Source organism: Gorilla gorilla, chromosome X (genome assembly GCF_029281585.2).
Source record: "Gorilla gorilla gorilla isolate KB3781 chromosome X, NHGRI_mGorGor1-v2.1_pri, whole genome shotgun sequence".
Lineage (NCBI taxonomy): Eukaryota > Metazoa > Chordata > Mammalia > Primates > Hominidae > Gorilla > Gorilla gorilla.
This window is the reverse complement of record NC_073247.2, coordinates 143816244-143844061: the sequence shown is the minus strand read 5'-3', so window position 1 is coordinate 143844061 and position 27818 is coordinate 143816244. Positions and strand designations below refer to the sequence as shown.

At 40.7% G+C, this 27818-nt stretch overlaps 1 protein-coding gene across 1 annotated transcript in view; it reads left to right on the top strand.

The window, feature by feature from the left end:
• The window catches only part of FRMD7 (FERM domain containing 7), a 35805-nt gene extending 8889 nt beyond the window's left edge, over window positions 1–26916 (top strand). The window contains exons 3-13 of the mRNA XM_063702930.1: window positions 3117–3221; window positions 4326–4368; window positions 6517–6595; window positions 9712–9809; window positions 17825–17939; window positions 18131–18278; window positions 19274–19369; window positions 21341–21504; window positions 23605–23673; window positions 23790–23865; window positions 24905–26916. Coding sequence (XP_063559000.1) covers window positions 3117–3221; window positions 4326–4368; window positions 6517–6595; window positions 9712–9809; window positions 17825–17939; window positions 18131–18278; window positions 19274–19369; window positions 21341–21504; window positions 23605–23673; window positions 23790–23865; window positions 24905–25999 — 2088 coding nt within the window. The 3' untranslated portion in view covers window positions 26000–26916. The remainder of the gene's footprint in view (window positions 1–3116; window positions 3222–4325; window positions 4369–6516; window positions 6596–9711; window positions 9810–17824; window positions 17940–18130; window positions 18279–19273; window positions 19370–21340; window positions 21505–23604; window positions 23674–23789; window positions 23866–24904) is intronic.
• Window positions 26917–27818: the final 902 nt, after the last annotated feature.

Genomic DNA, 27818 nt, shown 5'->3' with positions numbered 1-27818 from the left:
ACTTAATTCCAAGAATTCAAACACATGGTTTTTATCTTCAGCTATCTAGAAGAGGTAGATCAATCTGTGAGCTAAATGATTTGCCCCAATTCGTCCAGCTAGTAAGTGAAGAGAGCAAGATTACAATCCCGATTTATTTTAACAAATTGGTGTATAACAATTGTTGGTGCACAGAAAATTTGGTAGATTTGTTTTTAGAGCTAGCCACTTTGAATATTATTGTTTCCATGAGAAGATGAGTTAGAAGCCCCCAGGAATCAGTGTTCAATTGTTATGACCCAATAAATTAAAGATTATAAATCCAAGTTATGAATGATTTGTTTAAATTATAGAGATAGATAGATAGATAGATAGATAGACATTTAAAGGCAGATATCAGGATGAGACAGGATTCAGGATTGGAGTTCCAATTCCTTGAGTGGGAGGACTGACGGGTGGTAAAGAATTTAGATCTGCTAAGGAGCTTGATTAGGATATTGAAAAGTACCAGCTTAAAAAAGACCAAACAATTGTACAGAGAATCAGAAGTCCAGAGAAAACAGAAAAGAGAAAGAGAAAACAGGAAGCTTGTATATAAGGCAGTATTACAAGAAAGAGAAACATAACACCAAAATTGAGAAATTCGATCATAATGGTAGAAAAAATTAAAGGCTGTATGTTGAGACAGAACCAAGACCTTACCTATTACATAACACATTCCACAAAGCTGGCCAATTTCAATGTACACTACGGAGGACTGAAGGAAAATGCCTCTCGCGGAGATGGGGTGGAAAGCTTGAGCCACATGAGTGTCTGACCTCCAAAAGCATAAATGCCAAAGGCTTTTAGAGCCAGTTGGCAACGCTTACAGGGATGGAAGAATCAGGGAATTATTCTTATAAACATAGTATGGGATCTTACGGAAGGAAGCAAAACGAAGGCCTTAATTAGAAACCTTAAAAGAATGGCTACATATGCTTTGTAATTGCAGAAACATGTAAATATACAAACACATGGAATATGGCAGTGTTGATAGGGAGGATTAAGTGCCCTGATGGAAAATAAGAATAAAATATGAAAAGGAGAAAGGAAAATCTTGAGCTTCTTAAATTGCTTGCAAAAAAAACTGGAGTGTATGACGGAATTTGGTCCTCATGACTGAAGTGTTTCTTTGGTGTTGGAAAAAGTATTGCTGTCATCTCTCTCTCTTTAGAAATTCTTTTTTTTTCATAATAAAAATCCCGTGGCAGCTCCTTGTCTATGAAGGATTTTAAAAATAGGAGCAATTTCATGTGTCTGCAATGGTCTGTGTCAGCACTTGCCCTAGGCAAGGTTGCCACACAGGCAAAAATGTACCCCTCTCCCCTATAAACAGGCCCTCCCTGGCAACCCCATTCCCTTGGTGCCGCCCCCCCAGGGGAACTGACCCCCTTTACTTGGACTACAGCTCCATTGTGATCTCCCACATCAAATCAAACCCCCTTTCCCTTGGTAGAGCAGCTCTGTCTCCAGGTGCAAGGGATGAAATAAGTTTCACCCTTTGCAGCCTATTTTCATTTAAAAATCGGACTGGGGTTAACCCAAATGAATCTTGAGTCGGTGGAGCTCTGGGCAGTAAAACCAAGTAGAGAGAAGTCCATGGGGAGAGGGGTGTATTTTTGGTCGGTGGGGGAAGGGGGTGAGGTAGGCCGCCTTCCTGAAAGCTATTAAATCCCAGATGTGGGCTCTGTTCAGTGTGGTGCTGCCTTGAGGGAGTGGGGAATTGGTGGTGGATGGACTCTCTGACCTCTCAAGGTTGCTGTTAATTCTATGGGTCGGTGATTTCCAACTACATTTCCCCGCGCCTGGCTTCCTTTGCAGCACCGTAGGCACCGCGTGACTCGCCTTTAACTAGGGGTTTTCAGCAGCCAGTCTTTGTGCCTATCAGCCAGGGCTCAATTTTCCCATCACGGTCTTCCCTGCAACAGCAATCCCTGGGTTCAGCAATAGTGGAGGCTGAAAATCAGTCCCAGCCATACTCAGCTCAAAGAAATTTTTCACAGAGAGCTCTTCAAAGCTGCTGTTCTCAGAGAAGCATAAGAAAGGGACTGTTTTGTGCTCACAGTGTGTGTGGGCTTTATGAAGAAAAAAATCTGTGGCCTTATGTGAACAGAGTATGCTGTATGCAGATTTGGTGGGCAAAGCTACAAAATGAAATCTACTCAAGGGGCTCATATAATCATATGGTCAATTTCATGTTGGATCAACAAACATTCAGGAGCCCAGTACTATGTGCCAGGCTCTGAATTAGAACTGGTGAGTAACAAGAAAAATAAAGCAAAGTCCCTGCTATGGAGGAATTCAGTCTAATGGGGAAGATAGACATCCAGGGCAAGAAGTGCTATGCTTGAGGTAAGTGAGGGTGTTTGGAGGCATAGGGGAGCTTGCCCTTGGCTCAGCCTGCGGCTGATAGGGATTAAAGAAACCTTCCCTGGGGAGATGACATCTGAGCTGAGTAGGAGTAAGCCAAACCAAAGAAATGTGGAAAGAGCGATAGGTGGAGAAGGATGACATGAGCAGAGGCATGCAGGCACGCAATGACTAGACAGGTATGGGGAACTAAGAGCAGGCTGCAGTTATTAGAGAGGAAAGTATCAGGAGGAGGTGGGCAAGAGGCTGGAGGGGCAGGCATGGCCACAGGAGGGAGAGAGAACTGGGTCTCCTGTGCTGAGGAGTACAGGCTTTATCCTGAGGGGGTGCCACTGAAGGATTTCAAGCAGGGGAGTAATAGGGTTGGATTTACATCTTGACTAAACTATCTGTCAATTTGGAAGAAATCATTCAAATTGCCCATGGGATGAACTGATTCAAGAATTCCATTGAAAGGGTAAATTTGCAGATGTAGCCATAGTTAAGTGCAAGGCTCTCTTTTTCCAAGGTGGTTTGTTATAAGGCTTTTTTAGGGATGTCGCTAAAACAACATAGAGACAGATAAGTGGATCTATCTCTAAAGGTCAACATCTTTGAAAAGGATGCCTCTAAACAGTGCTTAAAGGAAACAGGGCTTGCAGAGAGTCTTGTGGCTTCTACCCTTTATTCCGTGCTGCAGTATCAGGTTAGGAATGCAAATTGTGCTATCATCTTTTTGTTTTGTTTAGCAAAAGTCATCCGGGAAGGCATTGTTTAACCTGAGTTGCAGCCACCTAAATCTTGCTGAAAAGGAATATTTTGGATTAGAATTCTGCAGCCATTCTGGAAATAATGTAAGTTGGTTTCATTATAGGGTTCTTTGTGTCTAGCATTGCTTCTAAATGCAGTTTGCGGCTAGGTATGTAGGGTTCAATTCCCTGATTGAAAAATGAAAAACGATGTGCACCCTTGCAACATGATTAGATTTAATAACTAGTTTTCCTCCTCCCTCTTTGTTTATTAACAGTCACCTTGGCCAGGTGCGGTGGCTCATGCCTGTAATCCCAACACTTTGGGAAGCCAAGGCAGGTGGATCACCTGAGGTCAGGAGTTCAAGACCAGCCTGGCCAACATAGTGAAACCCCATCTCTACTAAAAATACAAAAATTAGCTGGGTGTGGTGGTGTGTGCCTGTAATCCCAGCTACTTGGGAGGCTGAGGCAGGAGAATTGCTTGAACCTGGGAGGCAGAGGTTGCTGTGAGCCAACATCGCACCACCGCATCCCAGCCTGAGCAACAGAGTGAGACTCTGTTTCAAAACAACAAGTCACCTCAATTTGCCAAACACAAACTCTTTTACCCCACATTCCTGTTTTGTCACTCTGTGAGCAGCTATGCATGCTTTATCAATTTTGCCTTTCCAGAGCCTGGACCTCAACCTGCAGAATTAAGACTTTTAACCTCACCAGTGAATATTGAGAGGAATCTCCTTTCTCCTTTCTCAGACCCTAACGTTCAGATATTCTTCTGTTGTGTCCTGCCTTGGCATATCTGTGATCTGGCATCTTCCCAGAAAGGCTCATTATGTCTATTACACTGGCATTTGGGGACTGGAGGGTTCAAATGTGGAGCCAAATGCCTTCATTAGTCTTTGTAGCAACTAATGAGCCATGTATGTGACACCTCTGTCATCCTACTAAGGCAGTGGAGCAGTGATTCAAATGTCAACAAGAAAGAATTTATAGATCAACAATGTTCACTGTCATCGGGAAAATATAAGGGGGCAGATTAAACGTAGTATGCCACCTATTTGACATTGCTGTTTGTTTCTACCTTTAGAAGTCTAAATAGTCCTGGTACTCATTTATTTCATGTTAATCTTTATCTATTACCAAAAAAAAAAAAAAAGCTCTGCTCAATGCCATGCTCTACCAATTTTTTCCTTGATGTTATTACAGGTTTGGCTGGAGCTTTTGAAGCCCATAACAAAGCAGGTAAAAAGTAAGTATGGAAAATTATTTAAGGAAGAGAGTTCACAGTTAGAGCTTGAGAAAGGTTTCAGCAACCTCACACAATTTCTCATTTTAATATAAGGGGAGAAAGGGGCTTTGAGATATTATTTCAACCCTTCAAACATCCAGTAAATTCAGCAATTTAGAAAATTGTTTTAATTTTGCCTGAGATGAAAGAAATCATGCTGCTGGATCTTTGAGTAAATCTGAAGAACTCTGGTAATTACAGTACTCTGGATTGGTTTGAGGAATATATCTCATTTTCTGGCACTGCAAATCTTCGAGCATCCTTGATGTCAATCTGCAATGCCATTCACTATCTGCCTGAAGATTCTTTAGTTATATCCTGTCACAAGCATTATTCACTCGCTTTAGTTCATATTTAAGTGCCTAATATGTATGAAATATTTTCTCCCTATATTTTACAATCTAGTGTGATGGTTCTCAAATTTCAGTGTGCATTAGGATCGCCTGAGTTTCTTGTTAAATGCCAATTCCTGGGCCTTATTCCTGGGTTGCCAATAACCTGCATGTTTACAAAATTCCACAGATGTTTCTGAGGCAGGCGGAGTTCTATCAGGACTTTGCACTGTTTTAATGTCTCTTTTACTGGTTCCTCTTCCTCTACCTGCTCTTTACATGTTAGTGCTTCCCAAAGTTCTGTCTGTTCCCACTGCATAAGGATCACCTGTCACATTATTCCAACAGCTTCCAAATTGTTTCCCCTCATCCATCATCTACATTACTCCCAAAGAAATCTATTGAAAACAAAATTCCACAGATGTTTCTGAGGCAGGCGGATTTCTATCAGGACTTTGCACTGTTTTAATGTCTCTTTTACTGGTTCCTCTTCCTCTACCTGCTCTTTACATGTTAGTGCTTCCCAAAGTTCTGTCTGTTCCCACTGCATAAGGATCACCTGTCACATTATTCCAGCAGCTTCCAAATTGATTCCCCTCATCCATCATCTACATTACTCCCAAAGAAATCTATTGAAAACACCAACCTGATCACATCACTCTTCTTCTTAAAATGCTTCCATGGCTCCCTACTACCTACCCTTCGAGGAATAAAGTCCCAATTCCTTAGGATGGTACACAAAGCATTGAACTCTGGCTACCTTCCTAGCCTTGTCCTTGCTACTAGCTACCTCATATTCCTACCTCTGCTGACTTTGACAAAACTAATCTCAGATGGAGGCTTAGCAGATAAAATACAGAATGCCCTATTAAATTGTAATTTTAGATAAACAAAGAATAATTTTCTTATATAAGCACGTCTCATGCAACTGTTGTTTATCTGAAATTCAAATTGAACTGGGAGTCTTGTGCTTCTTATTCACTAAATCTGGACACTCTACTCAGGTCTCAAGTCCTCTGGTAGGACATCCTTGACCTCCTCCAAACTCTTTCCTCCCTTCCGTGCTTCCCCAGTACTCAGTGCTTATAGCATTTTAGAGTGTTATAACTGTCTAGATGTCTGTCTCTTCTACTAGACAGTGAGCTCTTAGTTGTCTTTTTACTCCCAATACCTGCTTTGCAGATAATGGGCACCAACAAATATTTACTGAATCAATGGTGTTAATGCTGCATGTGTGCATTTATGTTTTGTGTAAAAGTTAATTTTCAAATGCAAGCAGGTGTGAAGATAAGTATATGTGTTTTCTTAATGTATAAGATAGATAGAGGCATCAGTCCATCGTGCTTTGAATTCTCTTTATGAGATACTTAGGCTCGGTAATGTACACCTGCCTCAGCTGAAGTTGAGCCCTTCTCTCAGTCAGGAATGCAGAATCCCAACTAGCAAGTGCTGTATTTTTCTGAATGGGATACTTAGGAGAGGACACAGTAGGCCCCAAAGGGGCACATTTATACAAATAAACTCGAAGGGAGAGAGGGTAGAAAGAGGGGTGGGAGAACTTTCCCAATCGCTATATACATAGAGACACAATCCAGAAATTGTGACACTTTATACATGTGATACATGGAAACACAGAAGTCTGTAGGAGGGAGTGATGGGGAGGGGACGGAAGAGGAGAGGGGTGTGTGTGTGTGTGTGTGTGTGTGTGTGTGTGTGTGTACCTATAACTGTTGTGATGGACATTTAAATAAAACTTATGGAGATATTGTGTTTTAAGATCCTAAGGAGATTGTTTTCAAATTTATGGTGAAATTTTTCCCAGTGGACCCTGGACATCTGCGGGAAGAACTTACAAGGTATAGTGATTACCTGTGTGTCTCTGCATGATGTTACTTAAGAATCATTATTCTCCATTTATTGGGGGCAAGTGCTTCTGGCCGTTCTCACAAAACTTGGCTTTAAGTCACTGTCTGGGAGATGGTGAGGATCTGGAGAGAGGATGGGCCTAGCTGGTTCCCCAGGTGTTCATCATCCAAAGGGTGGAGACTACAGGAAGAAAGAGGTGTGTTCTAGAAGTTCAAGCCTGGGTATCCACTTGGGGATTATGCCATTAACTACTACAACAATGAGTGTGCTCTCGTTCATGAATCTGTGTTTCAGTCAGAGAGGGCAGCTTAACAGCACAGGTATAATACCAGCCGATTTCCATGGAAATTGAAATTGTGGGGGTTGTGAATGTATCTCACAGAAGACAAAATAATCTGTAATGATGATAAATACTTATGAAAAAATGTCCTTCAGAATTACAAAGTAAACCTATTTCTGCAAAAATATGTTGTCAACAAAACATTCCTCAAAACCTTACTCTACTTTCTAGACTTACACTTTTTTTTTTTTTTTTTTTTTTTGAGACAGGGTCTTGCTCTGCCTCAGGTTGGATGGGCTGAAGTGCAGTGGCAACCTCCCTGGCTCAAGCAACCCTCCCACCTCAGTCCTTGTGCCCTGCTTCCCGCCAGGACTACAGGAACTTGCCGCCACGCCCGGCTAATTTTTAAGGTTTTTTTTTTTTTTTTTTTTTTTTTAGAGATGGGACTTTGCTATGTTGCCCAGACTGGTCTTGAGCTCCTGAGCTCAGATGATTCTCCGCCTTGGCCTCCCAAAGTGCTGGGATTACAGGCATGAGTCACCACACCTGGCTTAGATTTAGACTCTTATACGTGAAAGAGGTCTGAGAGATAATCTAATCGAGCCCTCTTAGTTTAGGTCATGGGAGCTAAAATGACTTGTCCAAGATCACAGAAGGTTGCCAGTTATTCTCCCTGATGTCTTCCCCCCAAAAGAGTTCATGGCCAGTTCAATCTTTGCCCCTTTTATAAAGACTTTTCTGAGTGGCCTTTGCAAAAGTCGCTTTTTACAAGCCTCTCTTTCTGTCTTTCTCTCTCCTAATTCTCTCTCCACGTTTGTGAGCTACAGGCCACTTTCCCAAATAACTTGATACCTTGGTATATATATGTATTTGCATTTGCTAACACATTTCAGTTGAGTTTTAAATTGTGACCAATTTTGATGGAGATAAACTCCCCCCACCTCCAAAAAAAAAAGAATGGGAAAATCAATGTGATGATAAATGATTCATCAGCTGTTCAGTGCAAGGATTTGGTATTTGTAGCAGGCAGCTGCCTTCTTAACAGCAAGGAACGTGTCAAATGACAAGAAGTTCCCTTTCTTTCATGCTAGGAGCAAAACGAAATTCACCTTTCCTTTAGCAACTAAAGCTGATTATTCTCATTTACAACTATATTTGAAAACAGGCAATGGCAAAGGTTAGGCTTCATTTATTTGTTTCCCATTGGTCCATTTAAATAATACTTAACTTTAGTTGAGTCTACAAGGATGCCTTGTCTAGGCTAATACGTGGGTTTCTAAGAATGGTGTGCAAATGTAATTTTTCTAATTGAATCGTTTCTAATGTATAAGGAGAGCTCATAATTTGAAAGATTATAATGATGAATGCTTTTGTAAACTGAATAATCACCTACTAATTTACTTGCTTTTTCAATCTAGATTTTCACATATCACTTGCGATTAATTTTGGTTCACCACATTGCCTTCAAGGCTTAATTGGTTTAAAAAAAAGTACACATAGACCTTTATTTAGAAAATCACATTTTTATAGGGAAATGCCCATAGTACTCAGTGTTTTAATTTATAAAACAAAATATTGGGGCCAGACACAGTAGCTCACACCTGTAATCCTAGCACTTTGAGAGGCCAAGGTGGGGCAATCAACTGAGGTCAGGAGTTGAAGACCAGCCTGGCCAACATGGTGAAACCCCGTATCTACTAAAAGTACAAAAATTAGCTGGGCATGGTGGTGCATGCCTGTAGTCCCAGCTGCTAGGAAGGCTGAGGCAGGAGGATCGCTTGAACCCCAGAGGCAGAGGTTGCAGTAAGCTGAGACTGCACCACTGCACTCTAGCCTGGGTAACAGAGTGAGACTCTATCTCAATAAATAAATAAATAAATAAATAAATAAATAAATAAATAAATAAAACATTGGAAACAATCTTGGACCATGGAAGAAGGTAATTAGTGGTAGGTAGTCTTCGTTATGCACATTTCTTTACAAAATTTGATTCTCCTTTGAAAATGACTTTTTCATAAGTGTGGGATAAATGTTATCTGTTTAGCAGAGCCCTAGATACCAAGCTGCATTTCATAGGTCCCTGATGAGCATTTGGTGGGAAAAGGGGCAGTTTGGTTTAGTTCTTTTCAGCAAACATTAATTATACTGACTGTGTAAAATGATGTGTTGGGCACTGGTGATACAGAGAAGATGGTCCAGGCCAAGGGAATAACAGGCAGAAGCAGGGCCCCAAGTTCTTCATTTCTAAAACACAGTCTTTTGGATAGGAGGCAGCCTGAATTCAGGGGCAGACCTAAGTTCGAGCCACAGATTCACTATCCTTGGGTGATATGACCTTGTCAAAATCACCTAGCCCCTCTCTTTCTATAACTGTAAACTGGAGTGATCATTTCTTGCTCCACCAACCTCCTAAGTTGTTATGGTAGTGGGTACTTGATAGCGTTTTATAAACAGTATGCTACTGGCGTCCTGAGTGCATTTATTCTTGCTTGATCTCCTATTCTCTCTAGCTGGGAATGTGGCTTTGCTACGTGGCAGAAACCACCAGAGGATGATTGGCCAACTTTCTCAATTTGGCAGGAGGATTTGGCCAGGGTGATTCCTAATGGCTGTGAGGCCTGCCAAAGTGTTCGATCAGCTGAGTTGTGGTCCAGGTCTGGTTTGGGGCTGAAGCAAAGCCTATGCATTACTCACCACCCCAAAAAAGGCATCTGACTGACTGGGGGCACCATTCCTTTCTTGAATCATCTTGGATCTGGGAGAAGGAAAATGCTTCTTTCTTATTTCTGTTTCTTTCTCAAGAGATTCTCCCCAATTTCTTTGCAGGTATCTTTTTACTCTTCAAATAAAGAAGGATTTGGCTCTAGGAAGGCTTCCATGCAGTGACAACTGTACAGCGTTGATGGTATCTCACATCTTACAATGTAAGTAGCAAATGTCTGTCTGCTTTGGGACCTATCAGCCAGGTAGAGAACCAAGCACAGGAGCTGAGCTCCCCACACATGCCCATCACTGTGTCAGGGTTTACAGGGGAGAGAAAGCCTGGATAAGATAGAGAGAAACAGCATGGCCTGAGCCTGAGTTTCCTTGTCTTTAAAATAGTGACAAGAATGCCTTTGGTTCTGTGGATTAAATGTCAATGCTGATTTTCTTCTACCCCAGTCCAGCCTTCCCCTCCTACCGCCTCTGGGAAAGCTGTCCAGGAGCTGGTTTGGGCTAATCTGGGCATGGGCTTTGCCAGACAGGTCCCCACTCCCTCTGCTTACCCCAGGATAATTCTCTGATACATGCTCTCTGTAGCACATTGTCACGTTTGTTGTGATTTCCCTGTTGCTCTTTATCATGATTTCAGAGAACAAAGTACAGAGTACAGCAGGTGGAGAGAGGTTAAAAGGGAAAAAAGCCCCAGGCATCTATTAGCGTTCCCCATATCCTAACAACCAACAAGTAGCTGGACTAGGCTGCATAACGAAGGTAGGTAGAAGGTGGTCTGGGGAACAGCAGGGGCCTTCCAGGGAGCTGGTGATGCCTGGCAGGCCAGGCTGCTGCTACAGCCCCAAGGGCAGGGTATAGGCAGCTGGAGATAGTATCTCTTCTAAAGCCAGCTGGACGTTTTCTCTCTTCTAGAGAGGCCTCCAAAGAATAGGCTGTTTCTTACCAGTCCTGCAGGATCATAACTTCATTTTTTGTATCTTAAGTTCATTTTTTACCTCTGTACCTTACCTTTCTGATAGTCCAGAAATGGCAGATTTCTAATTTCACCGGGAGCCCCAGAATGCAGTGCTTAGATAGGGACGGTGTCTGAATAAGTTTTTACCAAGTGACTCCTGGCAGGGACAAGCAATGAGAGCCCTAGGATCTCAGAAAGGCAGAGGGCAGTAAGAGAAATGGTAATCATGGAAGGCTGTTGGAGAAGGTGGCTTTTGTGCTGGGCCTTAAAGGGACACATAGGAATTGGATAAGTACTTGTCAGTAAAGGAAACAGCATGAAAACAAAAATGGTGGTTAGACAAGAAGTGGCGTATATAGAGGATGAAAAATGACCCAGTATAGCCCAAACATAGGGCCTGTTTAGAAGAGGTGATGGAAAATGCATCATTTTGAAGGGTCTTGAATGCCGAGGACACTAACCGTCATGTCCAGTATTGTACTTTGGCACTGGGCACTGGGGTGGGAGCATAGGGTAGAGCAGATAGAGGAAACAGTGCTAGAAGACATCCTTCTCCACTAGCTGCCTGTTGAGGCAGCAGTCAGAGGATTGGGGCTCCCAGGCAGTCTCTGACGGGGGAGCCCGATTTCATTCTTAACAGTTCTGCCTTATGGATTTGAGCATTCCCTAGTGGCCGTTTCAGGCATAGCACAGAGCACTTGAGCTTTTCTAGAGGATATTGTCTGTCAGTAGAAACTCTCCATGGAAAAAAGCTAAAGTTCCAACTAGGTAGTTCTTCGCAATTGATCGCAGTGAGACTATTTCACTAAACTCTAACGTAGTATGCAGAACACAACTAGATTGCTCTAGTTGTGCAATTTATTTGTCTAATTTTCCATTCATCTAATATTTGTTGGATACCTGCTATATTTTAAGCGTTCAAGAACCTCCACATTTATTTGTCTAATTTTCCATTCATCTAATATTTGTTGGATACCCGCTATATTTTAAGCGTTCAAGAACCTCCACATTCCAACCTTCTCGTCTCGTTTGTTTTCACTTACACACCTCTCTATTCTAGCCAGACACTCCCTCCCAAACACAAGCTGAACATTTCAAATGAAGTGTCCCTCTTTTATGAACTCCCTCAGTAACTCTTCTTGGTCGTTAATTCAAGAAAATTGTATCATGTACCTACCACATGCCAGATACTATTATAGGCACTGGGAACACAGCAATAAACAGACAAAAATCCTTGCCCTTGTGGAGCTCACATTTTGGCAGCGGGGAAAAATCAGACAATGACCAAAATAAGTAAACAAATTATATAATGCATGGTAGCCGGTGATAAGAGCAATGGAGAAAAATGAAGCGTAGGAGGGAGATGGAGGAATTCTGGGGGCAGATACTGAATATTTATATTTTTAAAATTTTATTCTTTTCTTCTTTTATGGACAAGAGTTAACATCGGCATAAATATTATTTTTTGAGATGGGGTCTCACGCTATCAGCCAAGCTGGAGTGCAGTGGGGCAATCTCAGCTCACTGCAACCTCCACCTCCCAGGTTCAAGTGATTCTCCTGCCTCAACCTCCCGAGTAGCTGGGATTACAGGCACATGCCACCACACCCGGCTTTTTTTTTTTTTTTTTTGTATTTTTAGTTAGAGACAGGGTTTCACCATGTTGGCCAGGCTGGTCTTGAACTCCTGGCCTCAAGTGATCCTCCCGCTTTGGCTTCCCAAAGTGCTGGGATTACACGCGTAAGCCACAGTGCCCAGCCAGCATAAATATTTAAATAAGGTGGACAGGGTAGGCTTACTGGGAAGATGACAGCTAAACAAAGACTTGAAGGAGGTGGGAGGGTAAGCTATGCAACAAAATCATGTGAAAGAGAATCCTGGCAAAGAGAGCATCCAGTGCAAAGGGCCTGAGGTGAGAGCATGCCTGGGGTGTTCAAGAAATATCAGAAAGGCTTTTATGGCTGGCTGGAGCTCAGTAAGAGAGGAAGAGAATAAATATGAAGGCCTTAAAAGCATATTAAAGGGCCAGGTGTGTTGGTTCATGCCTGTAATCCCAGCACTTTGGGAGACTGAGGTGGGAGGATCGCTTGAGGCCAGGAGTGCACATCTGACTGGCCATCTCTTTTTTAAAAAAGCATATGAAAGACCTATAGCATAACTCTAAATGAGCAGATAAGCCATCGAAGCAGTTTAAGCAGAGGAGTGAAATAATCTGAATTAGGTTTTGACGGGGTCCTGTTGGCTGCTGTGGTGAAAACAGACCTCAAGAGGAAATGGTGGAAGTGGGGAGACTAGATAAAAGGATATTACAGGAGAGAGAGACCATGGTAGTTTGGACCAGCGTGGTAACAGTGAAGGTGCTTATAACATTTGTCACTTTCTGTTACTGGAGCTATTTACTCATTCATATGTCATAGTTGTATTCTTAGGTTGCTATAGTCTTGTATGGAGAGAAAAAAAAGCACAGTCTTATGTGCTTTTGTTTTTCTTAGGGTCAACGTGCGATTTGTGGTTAATAAACTGGAAAATTGGGGTGTGTGTGTTTGTGCATGTGATTTATTTAAAAAAACAGCTCTATTGAGGTATAATTTACACATCATAAAATTCACCCATTTTAAATGCACAACTCAATCATTTTTAGCAAATTTACAGAGTTGTGCAAGCATTACCGCAATCCAGTTTTAAAACATTTCCATCACACCAAAAGACATCTCTCATCCCTACTTGCAGTCACGCCCTGTTCCCACGCTCAGCCCCAAGCAACCACTAATTTGCTTTCTGTTTCTGTAGATTTGCCTTTCCTGAACATTTCATGTAAATGAAATGATAAAATATGGGGTATTTTGCATCTGACTTTTTTCACTCAAAATAATGATTTTTAAATTAATGCATGCTCTAACATGAGCTGCAACAGTTTGTTCCTTTCTTTTGCTGATCAGTATTCCATTTATGGATTTACCACTTTTTTTTTTTTGAGATGCTCACTGCAGCCTCCGCCTCCCGGGTTCAAGCAATTCTCCTGCCTCAGCCTCCTGAGTAGCTGGGATTACAGGCAGGCACCACCACGCCCGGCTAATTTTTGTATTTTTAGTAGAGACAGGGTTTCACCATGTTGGTCAGGCTGGTCTCGAACTCCTGACCTCATGATCCACCCACTTCGGCCTCCCAAAGTGCTTGGGATTACAGGAGTGAGCCACTGCGCCCAGCCACATTTTGTTTATCTATTCACCTGGTCGTGGACATTTGGATTTTCTTCCAGTTTAGCTATTATGAATAATGCTATAAGCATTGGCACACAAGTGTTCTTGTGGATACAAGTCTTCATTTCTTTTGGGTACATTCCAAGGAGTGTAATTGCTAGGTCTTATGATATATTTATATTGAACATTTTCAGAAACTGCCAATTCAAATTGCTACAATAACATTAGAAATGTATAAGGTTTTTGATTTCTTCATACCTTCACTAACACTTGGTATTGTATATCTTTTTGATTATGACCATTCTAATGGGTATGAAGTATCTCACTGCAATTTTAATTAGCATTTTCCTAATGACTAATGATGTTGAGCACAGTTTCATGTGCTTATTCCAATGTTTTCTTTGGTAAAATGCCTAGTCAAATCTTTTGCCCATTTTTAAATGAGTTTTTATATTATTATTGAGTTTTAAGAGGGTTTTATAAATTCTGATTAAAAGTCTTTGTAAGATATACAATTTGCAATTTTCTCTTCTAATCTGTGGCTTGTCTTTTCATTTTGTAAGGATATCTTTTGAAGTACAACAGTTTTAAAATTTGATGGAATTTCACTTTCTGTGTAGTTTTAGTGGATCATTCTTTCGGTGTTGTATCTAAGAACTCTTTGCCTAACTTAAGGTCAAAAAGATTTTCTCCTAGAACTTTTATAAATTTACCTCTTATAGTTAGATCTATGATCCATTTTGAGCTAATTTTTTGTACGCTTGCATGGAGTATAGTGTGAGGTAGGGGTCCAACTTCATATTTTTGTGTGTGGATGTCCATTTGTCCTAGCAACATTTATTGAAAAGAATATTATTTTTCTTCATTGAATTGTCTTGGCACATTTGTCAAAAACCAATTGACCATAAATGTAAGGAGTTAATTCTGTACTCTCACTTATGTTCCATTGATCTATATTTCTTTTCTTATGCCATTACCACACTGTCTTAATTACTGTAGGTTTGAGGTAAGCTTTGAAATAAGGAAGTGTACACATTGCCCAACTTTGTTCTTTTTCAAAATAGTTTGGTTATTCTGAGATCTGTGCATTTCCATGTAAATTTTAAGGTCATTTGTCAATTTCTATTTTTAAAAGCCTACTGGGATTTTGATGGGGATTGCATTGAATTTATAGATTATTTTTTGGAAAAATTGCCACCATAACAATATTGAATCTTCTTGTCTGTGAACATGAACTATCTCTTCATTTATATAGATCTTTTAAAAATTTCTCTTGGCAGCATTTTGTATTTTTCAGTGTGTAAGCCTTACACTTCTTTTATTAAATTCATTCCTCAGTATTTTATTCTTTTTTGATGCTATTGTAAATGGAACTTTTTAAAATATCATTTTTAGATTATTCATTGCTAGTATATATAAATACAATTGCTTTCTCTATATTGATCTTCTATCATGCTACCTTGCTGAACTCATTTACTAGTTCTAGTAGTTTTTCATAGGTTCCTTGGGATTTTTTTTCTTTCCTTTTTTTCCTTTTTTTTTGAGACAGGGCCTCACTCATTCACCCAACCTGGAGTGCAGTGGCACAGCCATGGCTCACTGTAGCCTTGAATTCCTGGGCTCAAGCAATGCTCCCACCTCAGCCTCCAAAGTAGCTGGGACCTGGGACCACAGGCATGTGCCACCACACCCAGCTAATTTTTACATTTTTTGGTAGAGATGGGGTCTTGCCATGTTGCCCAAGCTGGTCTCGAACTCCTGGGCTCAAGCAATCCTCCTGCCTTGGCCTCCCTGAGTGCTAGGATTACAGGTGTGAGCCACCACGCTCAGCCTTGGGATTTTCTACATGCAGGATCATGTTGAGTGCAAGTAAAGACAGTTCTACCACCTTCTTTTCAGGGCAAATTCTTTATGTTTCTTCTTCTTGCCTGACTGCACTGACTAGAACCATCAGTACAATGTTGAATAGATGTGGCAGGCGCTTGATATCTTTACCTGATTTCTGATCTTAAGTGAAAGCATTTAGTTTCTCACCATTTGGTATATTCCTTGTTTGTTAAGTGTTTTGTTTTGTTTTGTTTTGTTGATTGTGAGTGGGTATTAGACTTTGTGCAATGCTTTTTCTCCATCTCTTGAGAAGATAATGTGTGGGGTTTTTTTTTTTTGTCCTTTATTCTATTATCATAGTGTATTATAGTCATTGGTTTTCATATGTCAAACTGACCTTGCAATCCTGAGATAAATTCAACTCATTGTGTATAATCCTTTTCATATGCTGCTGAATTCAGGTTACTAGTGTTTTGTTCAGAATTTTTGCCTCTGTATTCATGAGGAATGTTGACCTGTAGTCTTCATTTCTTATGATGTTTTTGTCCCGTTTTGGTATCAGGGTAATATTGACCTCATAGAATATGTTGCTAAGTATCTACTCCTCTATTTTCTGGGAGAGTTTGTGAAGAATTGGTATTTATTTCTTCTTTGAATATTTGATAGAATTAGTCAGTGATACCATCAGAGCCTTATTGGGTTTCAATGTGATTTGTACATTTATCAGTATTGGTAAAAAAAATTAATCAATGAATGAGCCATTTCTTTGGTCTTTTAAAAAATGTTTATTATATGGAGATTTTCGTTATATTGTGATTTTTGAAATACAGATATACACCCACCTGTCTAAAACACAAATGGAAAACCAAGAAAGAAGAGAAAAAAAACAGCCCTCCAGCACTCAAAATAGGTATCCTATTGTCCATGTATCTTATCCAATAGAAGAGCACCATAGGATTCCATGGAGAGACTATTTACTTTTACAGTATATAGAATGCTAACAGGTTTGGATATTTGCTTTCTCATTTTATGTTAGATTAGAAGTCTCACTTTAGAACCAAGTATTCTAAAGTTTGACTTCAGGGGAAGTCAGTGACCAGGAAGTGATTCATATAAATCTGACAGAGAGGAAAAAGGCATACAAATTATAAAGAAGAAAAAAGAATCCAAAAATCAAAACAATCTGAGGCAATTAAGGTTAAGGGCACATAGTCCTAAATGCCTTTGTAGACATAGTGCTGTCATAGATATTTCATAAAAATAAACTGGAGGCATCTAGAAAAGAGCAAATTATGATCACAGATAAACTGCTAGCTATTTGGAAAAGCCAGAATGATTTTCAGAATGATTCATGTATTGGGGATTTCAGATAGCTGGGGATTTACTGGACTCCCAATGTACAGAGTGATGAATTGGCTTGCAATGTCATTGGCATTTATATTCCTCTTTCTTGATAATATATGATCAGGATGGAGTGGGGTTGGATGGCTGTATTAGTTTGCTAGGGCTGCCATAACAAAATACCAGAGACTGAATGGCTTAAATGCCAGAAATGTATGTTCCACAATTCTGGAGGCTTCGTGTCCAAGATAAGCTGTCAGCAGGTTTTTTTTTTTTCTGAGGCCTTTCTCCTTGGCTAGCAGATGGCTGCCTTCTTGTTGTGTTATCACTTGGTCTTTTTTTCTGTGTACTCACATCCCTGGTGTCTCTGTGTGTGTCCAAATTTCTTCTTCTTATAAGGATACCAGTCAGATTGGTTTAAGGCTTGCCTTAATGGAGTCATTTCACCTCAATCACCTCCTAAAAGCTCTATCTCCAAATATAGTCACATTCTCTGCTACTGGAATTAGGACTCCAACATATGAACTTGGCAGAGGGTGGGGACATAGTTCCACCTATACCAGTGGCTGATTGAAAGTAAGAGAAATCATATATACAATATGGTAGAAGAAGAGTCTAACAAAATATTCAACTGTGATCTTGGAGCCCTTAAGATCTATACTTGGTCTGTGACTTCCTATACTAAGGCTGAAATGCTTCCAAATTGAAAAAGAGCCAATTGCCCCCCCAAACACACACACCTCTATAGAAACATAAATATACATAAAGCATGGGGTTGGAGGCTTTGGACTGCATTGGCTGCAAAGAAAGGGCTGTTTGATGGAGGACAAGGGTATGCTGGATGCTCCATTGCTAAGTTCCTCAAAGGTAATGTGAAAAATGTCTTTTTCCTGTCATGCAGCAGAACTTGGAGACTTTCATGAAGAAACAGATAGGAAGCATCTGGCACAAACTCGGTACTTACCAAACCAAGACTGTTTAGAGGGCAAGATCATGCACTTTCATCAGAAGCACATGTAAGTACTTTCAGCTGGCACCTGCTTCCCCCAGTAGAGAACACTAAAATTGGGGACAGACTCTTAAGAGCAAGCCCTTAAACCTGAGAAGTTACAGGCTCCATGAAACGCTGAGATCCTCATGGAGCTCTCAGGGTGGAAATGTCATTCTTGAGGCATTTATTAGGCTCATAAATTCTTTCCCCTTTCAGTGGCAGGAGCCCAGCTGAATCTGACATTCTGCTACTGGACATAGCAAGGAAGCTGGATATGTATGGCATCAGGCCTCACCCCGCCAGTGATGGTGAAGGGATGCAGATTCACCTGGCTGTTGCTCACATGGGAGTACTGGTGTTACGGGTAAAATCTCTTTCCTTTCAAGCCCTTCAGCTTTAGTGAGGGGTGGTTATCTTGGCTCAAACTTGGGTGTCCTTTCCCAAGGTGATCTCACCCCTCAGTATTATCACCAGCCAGAAAGGGAAATGGTCAATCATATTTACTTGTAGTTGCATGAAAAGTATACATGACAAACTAATAAACATAGTTAACTGTAGGGAATGGATAGATGGGGACAGAAATAGGGGTGACAGTGGTGGGAGTGAGACTTCTTTCTACATATATCTTTTTGTATACCTCTGATTTTCAGACCACGCGAATAGATTACCTGTTGAACAAACAACAAATAAGCAAAAAAGCAAAGCTGGTTGGGCCGACCAGGAAAGCCAAGGGAGTTTAGAGGAGTTGGAAATGGGTATAGGCTGCAGTAATTAAACAGAATAGCCTAGAGAAGGGTCTGTCAGAGCTGGCAAGAAGCCTTGACTATGTGGAAGGCATTGTGGGCAAGGAAAATGAGGAGACTGCAGGAGAGAGGTATAGAGTTAGATGAAAGGGTGTTTTGGAATTAGTGGGAACAAAGGTTATATATTCAATATAGATGAGGCAGCAAGATATGGCCATGATGTGATGTGGGCAGTGAGGAGCTATTGAAGGTGTTTGAGCTATTGGGGTGTCAGGAGAAAGAGGACATTGTTTTTAGCAGATGAATCGGGAAACATGGGAAAGGGGCGAGATTAGAAAAGCTATTGTAGTAATCCTTTCCTCTTGTGATCTCCCTATGCTGGCCAGAAAACTTCCCTAGGCATACCCCTTCTTGCTTGCATTCCAGAGCATCCTCGTATCCCACCTGAAATGCCTTGTTTGACCACAGCTCCTACCCAGTGCAGCAGGATCAATCTGTGCAAGAGATGGGTCAAGGGCGGTCCCTCTCATTAAGTGCATTTTCTATCAGGTTTGCACTGTCTTACAAGCCAACTCTTGTTAATACATTCTGAAATCTGCCACATTTTTCATTGTAGGGAAATACAAAGATCAATACTTTTAACTGGGCTAAAATCCACAAGTTGAGTTTTAAGAGAAAGCATTTTCTCATCAAACTTCATGCCAATATCTTGGTAAGTAGCTTTCTAATAAATTCGTTTACTTTCTGTTCACTGGGAATTTTTTTTTGGTTGTTTCTGCAAATCGTTTGAATGTAAATTGTAAAAGCCGGCTGGCCCTGAGTGATGGTGTGTCTTTTCTTTTGCCTTTGAAGAAATCAACCAGAGTTTTAATCATTTTTTACTAAAGGCAAAACACTAAGAAATCTGATTGGCAGTTTAGAGTTAACAAAGTAATAGGAAAATGGGGCAGCTCGGCTGAAAGGCAAGTCTCCCTGGAAACTGTGTTTTAGGGATTTGATAAGTCAAATGGGAGTGACCAGATCTAGGACTAAGAACACATTCATTTGATGTTATCTGTTCCATTTTATAAAGTATCTTCAATTACTTTCCTTAAGCAAAAATTATTGAACACCTAGTATATGCCAAAAACAAGCAGGATGTGGGAGTCAGGTATACACGTAAGCAAAATAAACAGTTATTGGGCAAGGTTGCATAGTAAAGGGTGAGACAAAGGTGCTAGAAATGATCTTCTTCTTTTTTTATTCTAGAGATAGGGTCACACTGTTGCCCACACTGAAGTGGAGTGGTGACATGTAGCTCAGAGCAGCCTCAACGTCCTGGGCTCAAGTGATCCTACCGCCTCAGCCTTTTGAATAGCTAGGACTACAGGCATGTGCCACCACACTTCGCTAATTTTTAAATCATATTTTGTAGAGACAAGGTCTCACTATGTTGCCCAGGCTGGTCTGAAACTCCTGGCCTCAAATGATCCTCTTACTCTGGCCTCCCAAAGTGCTGACATTACCAGGCATGAGCCACTTAGTCTAGAAAGGAATTTTCTTATGACCATAAAGAAAATAAAAAGTGTGTATCAACTAATTTTTGACCTACTGAAGATCCAGCAGTTTGGATTTTATTCTCTGCATCTTGACCTTATAGAAAAGTGTTCATTGAGCAGTTCAAGAAACTGGACTTAGTGTGAAGCTCATGGAGAGCCCCAGAGGCTACATGCAGGAACCTGGAAAGGAATGAGAGAAGTGGGGTCAGTGCAGTGGGTTGATGGGGCTGCTGAAAACAGGGCTGCAAACATGCCATGTGAGGGGTACATATAGTGTCAGGAGATGGGGAAAACTCGAACTTTAGGTCTGGAAAGCCAAGATTAGAATATGCTAGATGAGCAATATAGAGCATTGTACAAGACAACCTATAGAGGAAAAAGTGTTTCTAACTGTTACACTAAAAAGACTCATGGACTGAGTGTAGTGGCTCGCATTCATAATCCCAGTGCTTTAAGAGGTTGAGGTGGAAGGATCACTTGAGTCCAGGAGTTTGAGACCAACCTGGGCAACATAGCAAGATCCCATCTCAACAAAAAAAACTACCAAGAAATTAAGCAGGTATGGTGGCACATGCCTGTAGTTCTAGCTATTCAGGAAGCTGAGTCAGGAAGACTGCTTGAGCCCAGGACTTCGAGGTTATAGTGAGTGATGATCATGCCACTGCACTTCAGCCTGGGCAACAGAGTGACACCTTGTCTCAAGAAAACAACAGACTTATGTACATGTAATCATCTTATAAACCCTTCCATCTATAAGGAAATCTTCTCCTCCCTCCTGTTTCCTGTTGGTCATTTATAACTTCTCCTCACCTTGAAAAGATGCCCTTTGACATGATTTTAATCTAATTTACTTCATAAAAATGTTTCTGGCAGAGAAGAGTGAGTAAAAAAGGTATTTAAGGTGAGGGGAGTGTGCAAAGCAGTATTTGCTTCTTAGAGAAGGCTCTGTTTGTGAGCAGTGGCCCTGTCTATTCCTCGCAAGGTTGCCAATCATTAGGTTTCAGTAGGTGTGAAACCTACAGGGAGCCAAGTGGAAAATCAGAAGCTGCATGGGCCAACGGAGCAATAGTTTGGAAGGCATTGGGATTTGAAGGTCTTTGATATTCTTGAAGGATGTTTTACTTGATGGAAATTGGTTTATACAGGTGTTGTGCAAGGATACCTTGGAGTTCACCATGGCCAGCCGAGATGCCTGCAAGGCTTTCTGGAAGACTTGTGTGGAATACCATGCTTTCTTCAGGCTTTCGGAAGAGCCCAAATCAAAGCCCAAAACCCTACTCTGCAGCAAGGGTTCCAGTTTCCGCTATAGGTAATTAAACAATGCACATAGGCAAACTGCTCACACTGCTTTTTTTCAATAACACAGGAGGCTTAGGAGGAGTTCACATTCTAGAAGCAACAAAGAATCCATTTCAATCACATCAAAGATTGCACCCTTTCCTGCTCATTCTCTGTATGACACATTAAGTCAATGTTTTCTAACTAGGAGGGAGGAAGAGGGGGGCACCTTACCTAAGGGGTAGGATCAGAGTCTCAGCAAGGATGGGCGGATGTGTGCAGTTTGAGAATACATGTTCTATAAACCCATTGTTTCTCCTATATTTAACTTATATGCAAACCATGGAAAGAAAAAGCTCAACAGCATCCTTTGGGTTGTAAAAGCTAGCATGAGAAAGCACTGGAGGGGATAAGAGATTTAGAAGGTTGAACAATATGCCACTAGACAATCCTCACTACAGGTCACACTTTGGAGGAATCGAAGCAAGGTTGGGTTAAGATCTTGTCTTTCGAGTTAATGATTACAGCACACCAACATGGTACATGTATACATATGTAACAAACCTGCACATTGTGCACCTGTACCCTAAAACTTAAAGTATAATAATAATAAAATTTTAAAAAAAAGATCTTGTCTTTACTTGAATACGTCAGCCTAGGAATCCATTGGAGGAAGTTTTCAAAACTTTTAGCTAGGTACAAAATTCTGATTAAAAGCTTCCCCAGACAGGATTTTTTTTCAAAGAGTGATTGATATCCTACCCCAGTAAAAATTAAGATCTGTTAAAACTTACATATTTCTGATTGAATCTTTCCAGTCTGTATTCTACGAATCCCTGCCTTCTTAAATAGATGATACTGAGCATATTTTGCCCCTTTCTTAATGACCTGAGTTATTATAAACATTACATATGATCTTTTGCAGGCAGCTGTAGTGCAATAATGGCCTCAGGGCAGGGGATGCATGTCAAGGCCCTGTACTTAGGTGATAAATGGTCCAGACTCTTTAGACTTTATTATTCTTGTGGTTTGTTGTTGTTGTTGTTGTTTGTTTTGTTTTGTTTTGTTTTGAGATGGAGTCTTGCTCTGTCACCCAGGCTGGAGTGCAGTGGCGCGATTTCGGCTCACTGCAATCTCCGCCTCCCATGTTCAAGCAATTCTCTGCCTTAGCCTCCCAAGTAGCTGGAATTACAGGCGCGGGCCACCACACCCGGCTAATTTTTGTATTTTTGGTAGAGACGGGGTTTCACCATCTTGGCCAGGCTGGTCTTGAACCCCTGACCTTGTAATCCACCAGCCTTGGCCTCCCAAAGTGCTCGAATTACAGGTGTGAGCCATGGTGCCTGGCTAATTCTTGTGATTTTTGATTTTTATGTTTCTCCCGGCTGTGATCTGACTTTCTTTGCTAGTGTATGCCTAACTAGAACAATCCTCTTCTACTGTTCATTTAGCTGCTTTTCTTCTGCTGTGGACTGGGAAACCAGATAAGTAAACTCATTGAAAGTAGTATGGAAAATCAGTCAGTTGACTCTGATTTGGAGGTAGAGGAAAAGCCTTTAAAGGGAAATATATTGTTATTATTATTTGAGACAGGGTCTCGCTGTGTTGCCCAGGCTGGAGTGCAGTGACATGATCTCCGCTCACTGCAGCCTTGCCTCCCGGGCTCAAGCAATCCTCCCACCTCAGCCTCCCAAGTGGTAGGGACTACAGGCATGCACTACCATGCCCGGGTAATTTTTATTATTTTTGTAGAGATGAGGTCTCACTATGTTGCCCAGGCTGGTCTCAAACTCCTGGGCTCGAGTCATCCTCCTGCCTCAGCCTCCCAAAGGGCGGGGATTAAGGTGTGAGCCACCGTGCCCAGACCAGGTATATTATTTTTAAAGCCCACAATTTTTAGCTGTTATGTAACCCTGTTCAGAGGCCTTTAAAAATTACCTGCGTTCTGAGTAGTTGAGGTTGTTCTCTGCCTGGTCCTTGAATAAGTGGTATTATCATTGTGATGGTCAAAGATTCATGACATATGTCATTCATCTAGTCTTTTGATTTCAACAATAAACGAGGCTTTCAAGTTTTAGTAGCCTATTGGTTTATGGCTAGAACTAAGGATTTTTATTGTTCCTTATGATAGTGGACGAACCCAAAGGCAACTTTTGGAATATGGGAGAAAAGGGAGGCTGAAGAGCTTGCCATTTGAAAGGTACATGATTTTGTTTCTCTTGCTTGTGTTGATTTTATGTTGAATTTGGAGATTTCTATGTATCCTGGTAGTCACATGAAGGTCATTTCAATGACTTCTCTGCTTGGGGATTTCAGGAAACATTACCCATCTCAGTACCATGAACGACAGTGCAGGTCCTCACCAGACCTCCTCTCTGATGTGTCAAAACAAGTAAGGTTTCTGAAAATTTCTACTTCTTTAGATAAATGTAATTCGTGCAAATTTCAAATGCTTCCATGAATTGATTCTGCCAGAATCTCAGTGTGTAAAAAGGTTACTCTGTTTGGGTAGGTTAGCTTCCTGGGGAGGTCTGTCAGCTCAGTCTTTCCTGCCAATAGAAGACCATTTAGTAAACTACCACTGGTGTGTACCTTATAGACTGGAGAGAACTGGCACATCTTCAAATTGCAACCTGTGCTGCTAACATCTTGCAAAATGCAGATCCAAATGGCTTTGAATTTTCAAAACTGAAAGCTCCATCTTTTTACCTATGAAAATCTTAAAGTGTAGAGGAAGGTATAAGGTCTTGGGTTAAAGTTTTAGAGTATTTTTCCTGTGTAATTTTGTAACTTAAGGACAAAGTGTTGTTCCCTTGGAACTGTGAGATGATGGCTTCCTTTGACATTTTTAGTATGAAAATTGTGAATTATTTTTCTTTTACTCTCCCTAAAAAAATAATTATAGGTCTCATAAACCCTCATGCCTTCAAGTCACTGGCAGTTTTTATCCAAAAGGCATCAGAGGCATAATGATGAAAGGAGCCATTTAGTATATGAACCTCTCATACCATTCATAGCCCTCCTCCCACCATTTTACAGAAAATAGGGAGGAGGCTGGAGCAGCAAGGTTAGGAGACTTGTCTAAGGTCACACAGCAAATCAGAGACAGAGCCAGGACTAACAGGCAGGACTCCTGGTTCACTAATATAGCTATTAAACCAAACTGCTTGTAGTGTATACACTCAGAGTCTGGAAGTAGGATGGCATTGAGAAAGAATAGTGTCACATGTACTTTTTAACACATGCACTGTGATGTAGTAGAAGTTATTACCTTTTCTTTATATATTTATCTACCCTAGAATAGAACATGGATCTTGTTAAATGACTTTATGAAAAACTACCTTTCAAACTTTGAGGCTAATTTAGATCCCTCCCCCAGCCCTAACCAAATGGCCTTTTCCTTCTTTCACCAATGTGTCCATTCTCTCAAGGTGGAAGATTTGAGACTAGCATATGGTGGTGGCTACTACCAAAATGTGAATGGAGTGCACGCATCTGAGCCAGTGCTGGAGAGTAGGAGGAGGAATTCTGCATTGGAGGTGACATTTGCAACTGAGCTGGAACATTCCAAACCAGAGGCGGATCCCACATTGCTACATCAGTCCCAAAGCAGTTCCTCTTTCCCTTTTATTTATATGGACCCTGTCTTTAACACTGAGCCTGATCCTAACCCTGATCCCAGAGACATTTTTTCAGAGAGGAGTTCTCTAAGCTCCTTCCAAACAAGCTGTAAGTTTTCTGGTAATCACATGAGCATATCTTCTGGCCTCACAAGCAAAGTGCGTCCAGCAAAGCAGCTAACTTACACGGATGTGCCCTATATTCCTTGTACAGGTCAGCAGGTTGGTATTATGCCTCCCCAGGTCTTTTTTTATGTGGACAAGCCACCCCAGGTGCCCAGATGGTCCCCAATCAGAGCAGAGGAAAGGACAAGTCCAGATAGCTATGTAGAGCCCACTGCAATGAAGCCAGCCAAAAGAAGCCCAAGGAATATCAGAATGAAGAGTTTTCAGCAAGACCTGCAAGGACTCCAAGAAGCTATAGCCAGGACTAGCGGTAGGAGCAACATCAATGTAGGTCTAGAAGAGGAAGACCCAAATTTGGAAGATGCATTTGTATATAACATTCAAGAGCAAACCCCTAAAAGGTCCCAGAGCCAATCAGACATGAAAACTATTCGTTTTCCTTTTGGGTCAGAATTTAGACCTTTAGGGCCTTGTCCTGCTCTCAGTCATAAAGCAGACCTGTTTACGGATATGTTTGCAGAGCAGGAGTTGCCAGCAGTTCTAATGGATCAAAGTACAGCAGAAAGGTATGTAGCTAGTGAATCCAGTGATTCTGAATCAGAGATTCTTAAACCAGACTACTATGCTTTGTATGGCAAAGAAATAAGGTCACCCATGGCCAGAATCCGCCTGTCTTCTGGTAGTCTACAGTTAGATGAAGAAGATGAAGATGCTTATTTCAACACACCAACTGCTGAAGACAGGACTTCACTAAAACCATGTAATTACTTTTTAGCTTAAAAGTGTGAACCTATGGATATTTCTGAGCCAGTTCCATGTTACCGACTTAGGCAGAAAATAATGAAAGTTGTAGAAACCGTTTTCTTGGTTACTACATATTCACTGGTATTAAGGAAATCTCATTTTGGATGCCTACCTTATGAAAGATCCAGCTGTTGCCTCATTCCTTGAGTTTCACTCTTCCATTACCTCTGAAGGGACTTTAGAACATGCCCTCTCCTCACCAGCACTGTGGCAAGGCAAGGTGGGTATTTGTCATCTCCACTGCATACTTCCTCATAGAGACATTGTGAGTGAAGGTCAGGCTCTTCAATGCTGAAGAATGGTGACAGTATGGGTTGGCATATGGAATTAGCTTCTAATGGCATTTATTGATTTAGTAGATTGTGACTGTGTTGATCTTTGTGCTCTTAAACAACACTGAACAAATATTTCAGTCTTTACTATTTGTGTGGGGCCCAGTAGAAATGGTCTTGTAATATGCTAAAGACTTCCATTTTTATAACATATAAAAGCAGAGCATGGCCCTCCTACAGCCTCAGGAAGGAGGTGGAGGCATAGATCCTCTCAAGAGAACACAGGTTTAGAATTAATCTAGGACTTGGAAGAATTCTAAACCTAGGAAATTCATGAATTAAATCAATTTCTAGAGCCAGACATAAACCTGATAAAAATATCATGTTGTTTTACTTATAACTTCTATATTCTTAACTATCTACTATATCTAGTAAAAGAGAAACATTATCAGGTCAGTTTGTTTATCTAATATTTCCTGCCAGAATGTATTTTTTGTCATAGCTTCTTGCATGTATGCAGGCCAGGAAATGAATGTTATTGTAATAAAGTGTGATGTAAAATCCAGGTAATTAAAAAATAAATTATAACTATGTTCTTCCTTTTGTTTTAATCAATTTCAGAAGTGATTGGTTCTGGCCTATTACTAAGGAAAGGGACAGTTACAGAACATGGAAAAGGAGGGAGGCAAGTGAAAATGTATGGCCAGGGAGATGAAAAGTAGTAGAATTGAAGGGTAGCTGAAACAAAGAAGGATGGTACTAATACCAGGGTGAGTTAATGAACCAAAATTCCATTTTTGACCCATTCAGAACTTCTCTAATGGTCCTCCTAGAAGGTATAGCATTCTGTTTGAGAAGTTTATTTTGTTTGATTTTAAAGTCCAACATATTTACAAGATAATGTTACTACTAACTTCAAAGAAAGGAGGCAATTCTATAGGCAAGCTATTTTTATATATAACTTAAAGGAGGAAAAACTAATGGAATAGCTTCCTTACTCTCCTAAATTTTACATCAGAAAAATCCCTCTTAATATACCTCATCCCACCCCTTTCCTCCATCCTAGCACTTTCTTGTCTGCTTCTGGACTCATATCCAGTAACTCACAAGTCTAGAGTAGCTATCTAATAATAAGAATATATTGAAACCCAATCACCTAGGCTTAATAATATAACATAGTATAATATTAGAATATTATATAATTAATATACTAATATATTAATACATATTAATACCCTAGATCCTTAATGCTAAGTTCACCCTCAACCTCTTCTCTAGGAAAAACTTAAACTCCTTTATGTTAATGCTATTTCTCATATCAATTTCTAAAAATCTTTACTAAGTTTATATCTGTATATGATCTCTTAATAATATAATAATTAGGGTGACCATATAATTTATTGTTCAACCCAGGACACTTTCAAGTGAAAGGGGACTTTATTAATAATTTGGTCAAGACAGGAGGCCTAGAAATCAGGACAGATGTTCACTGTAGCTATAATTAATGCTTAATGAAATGTGAA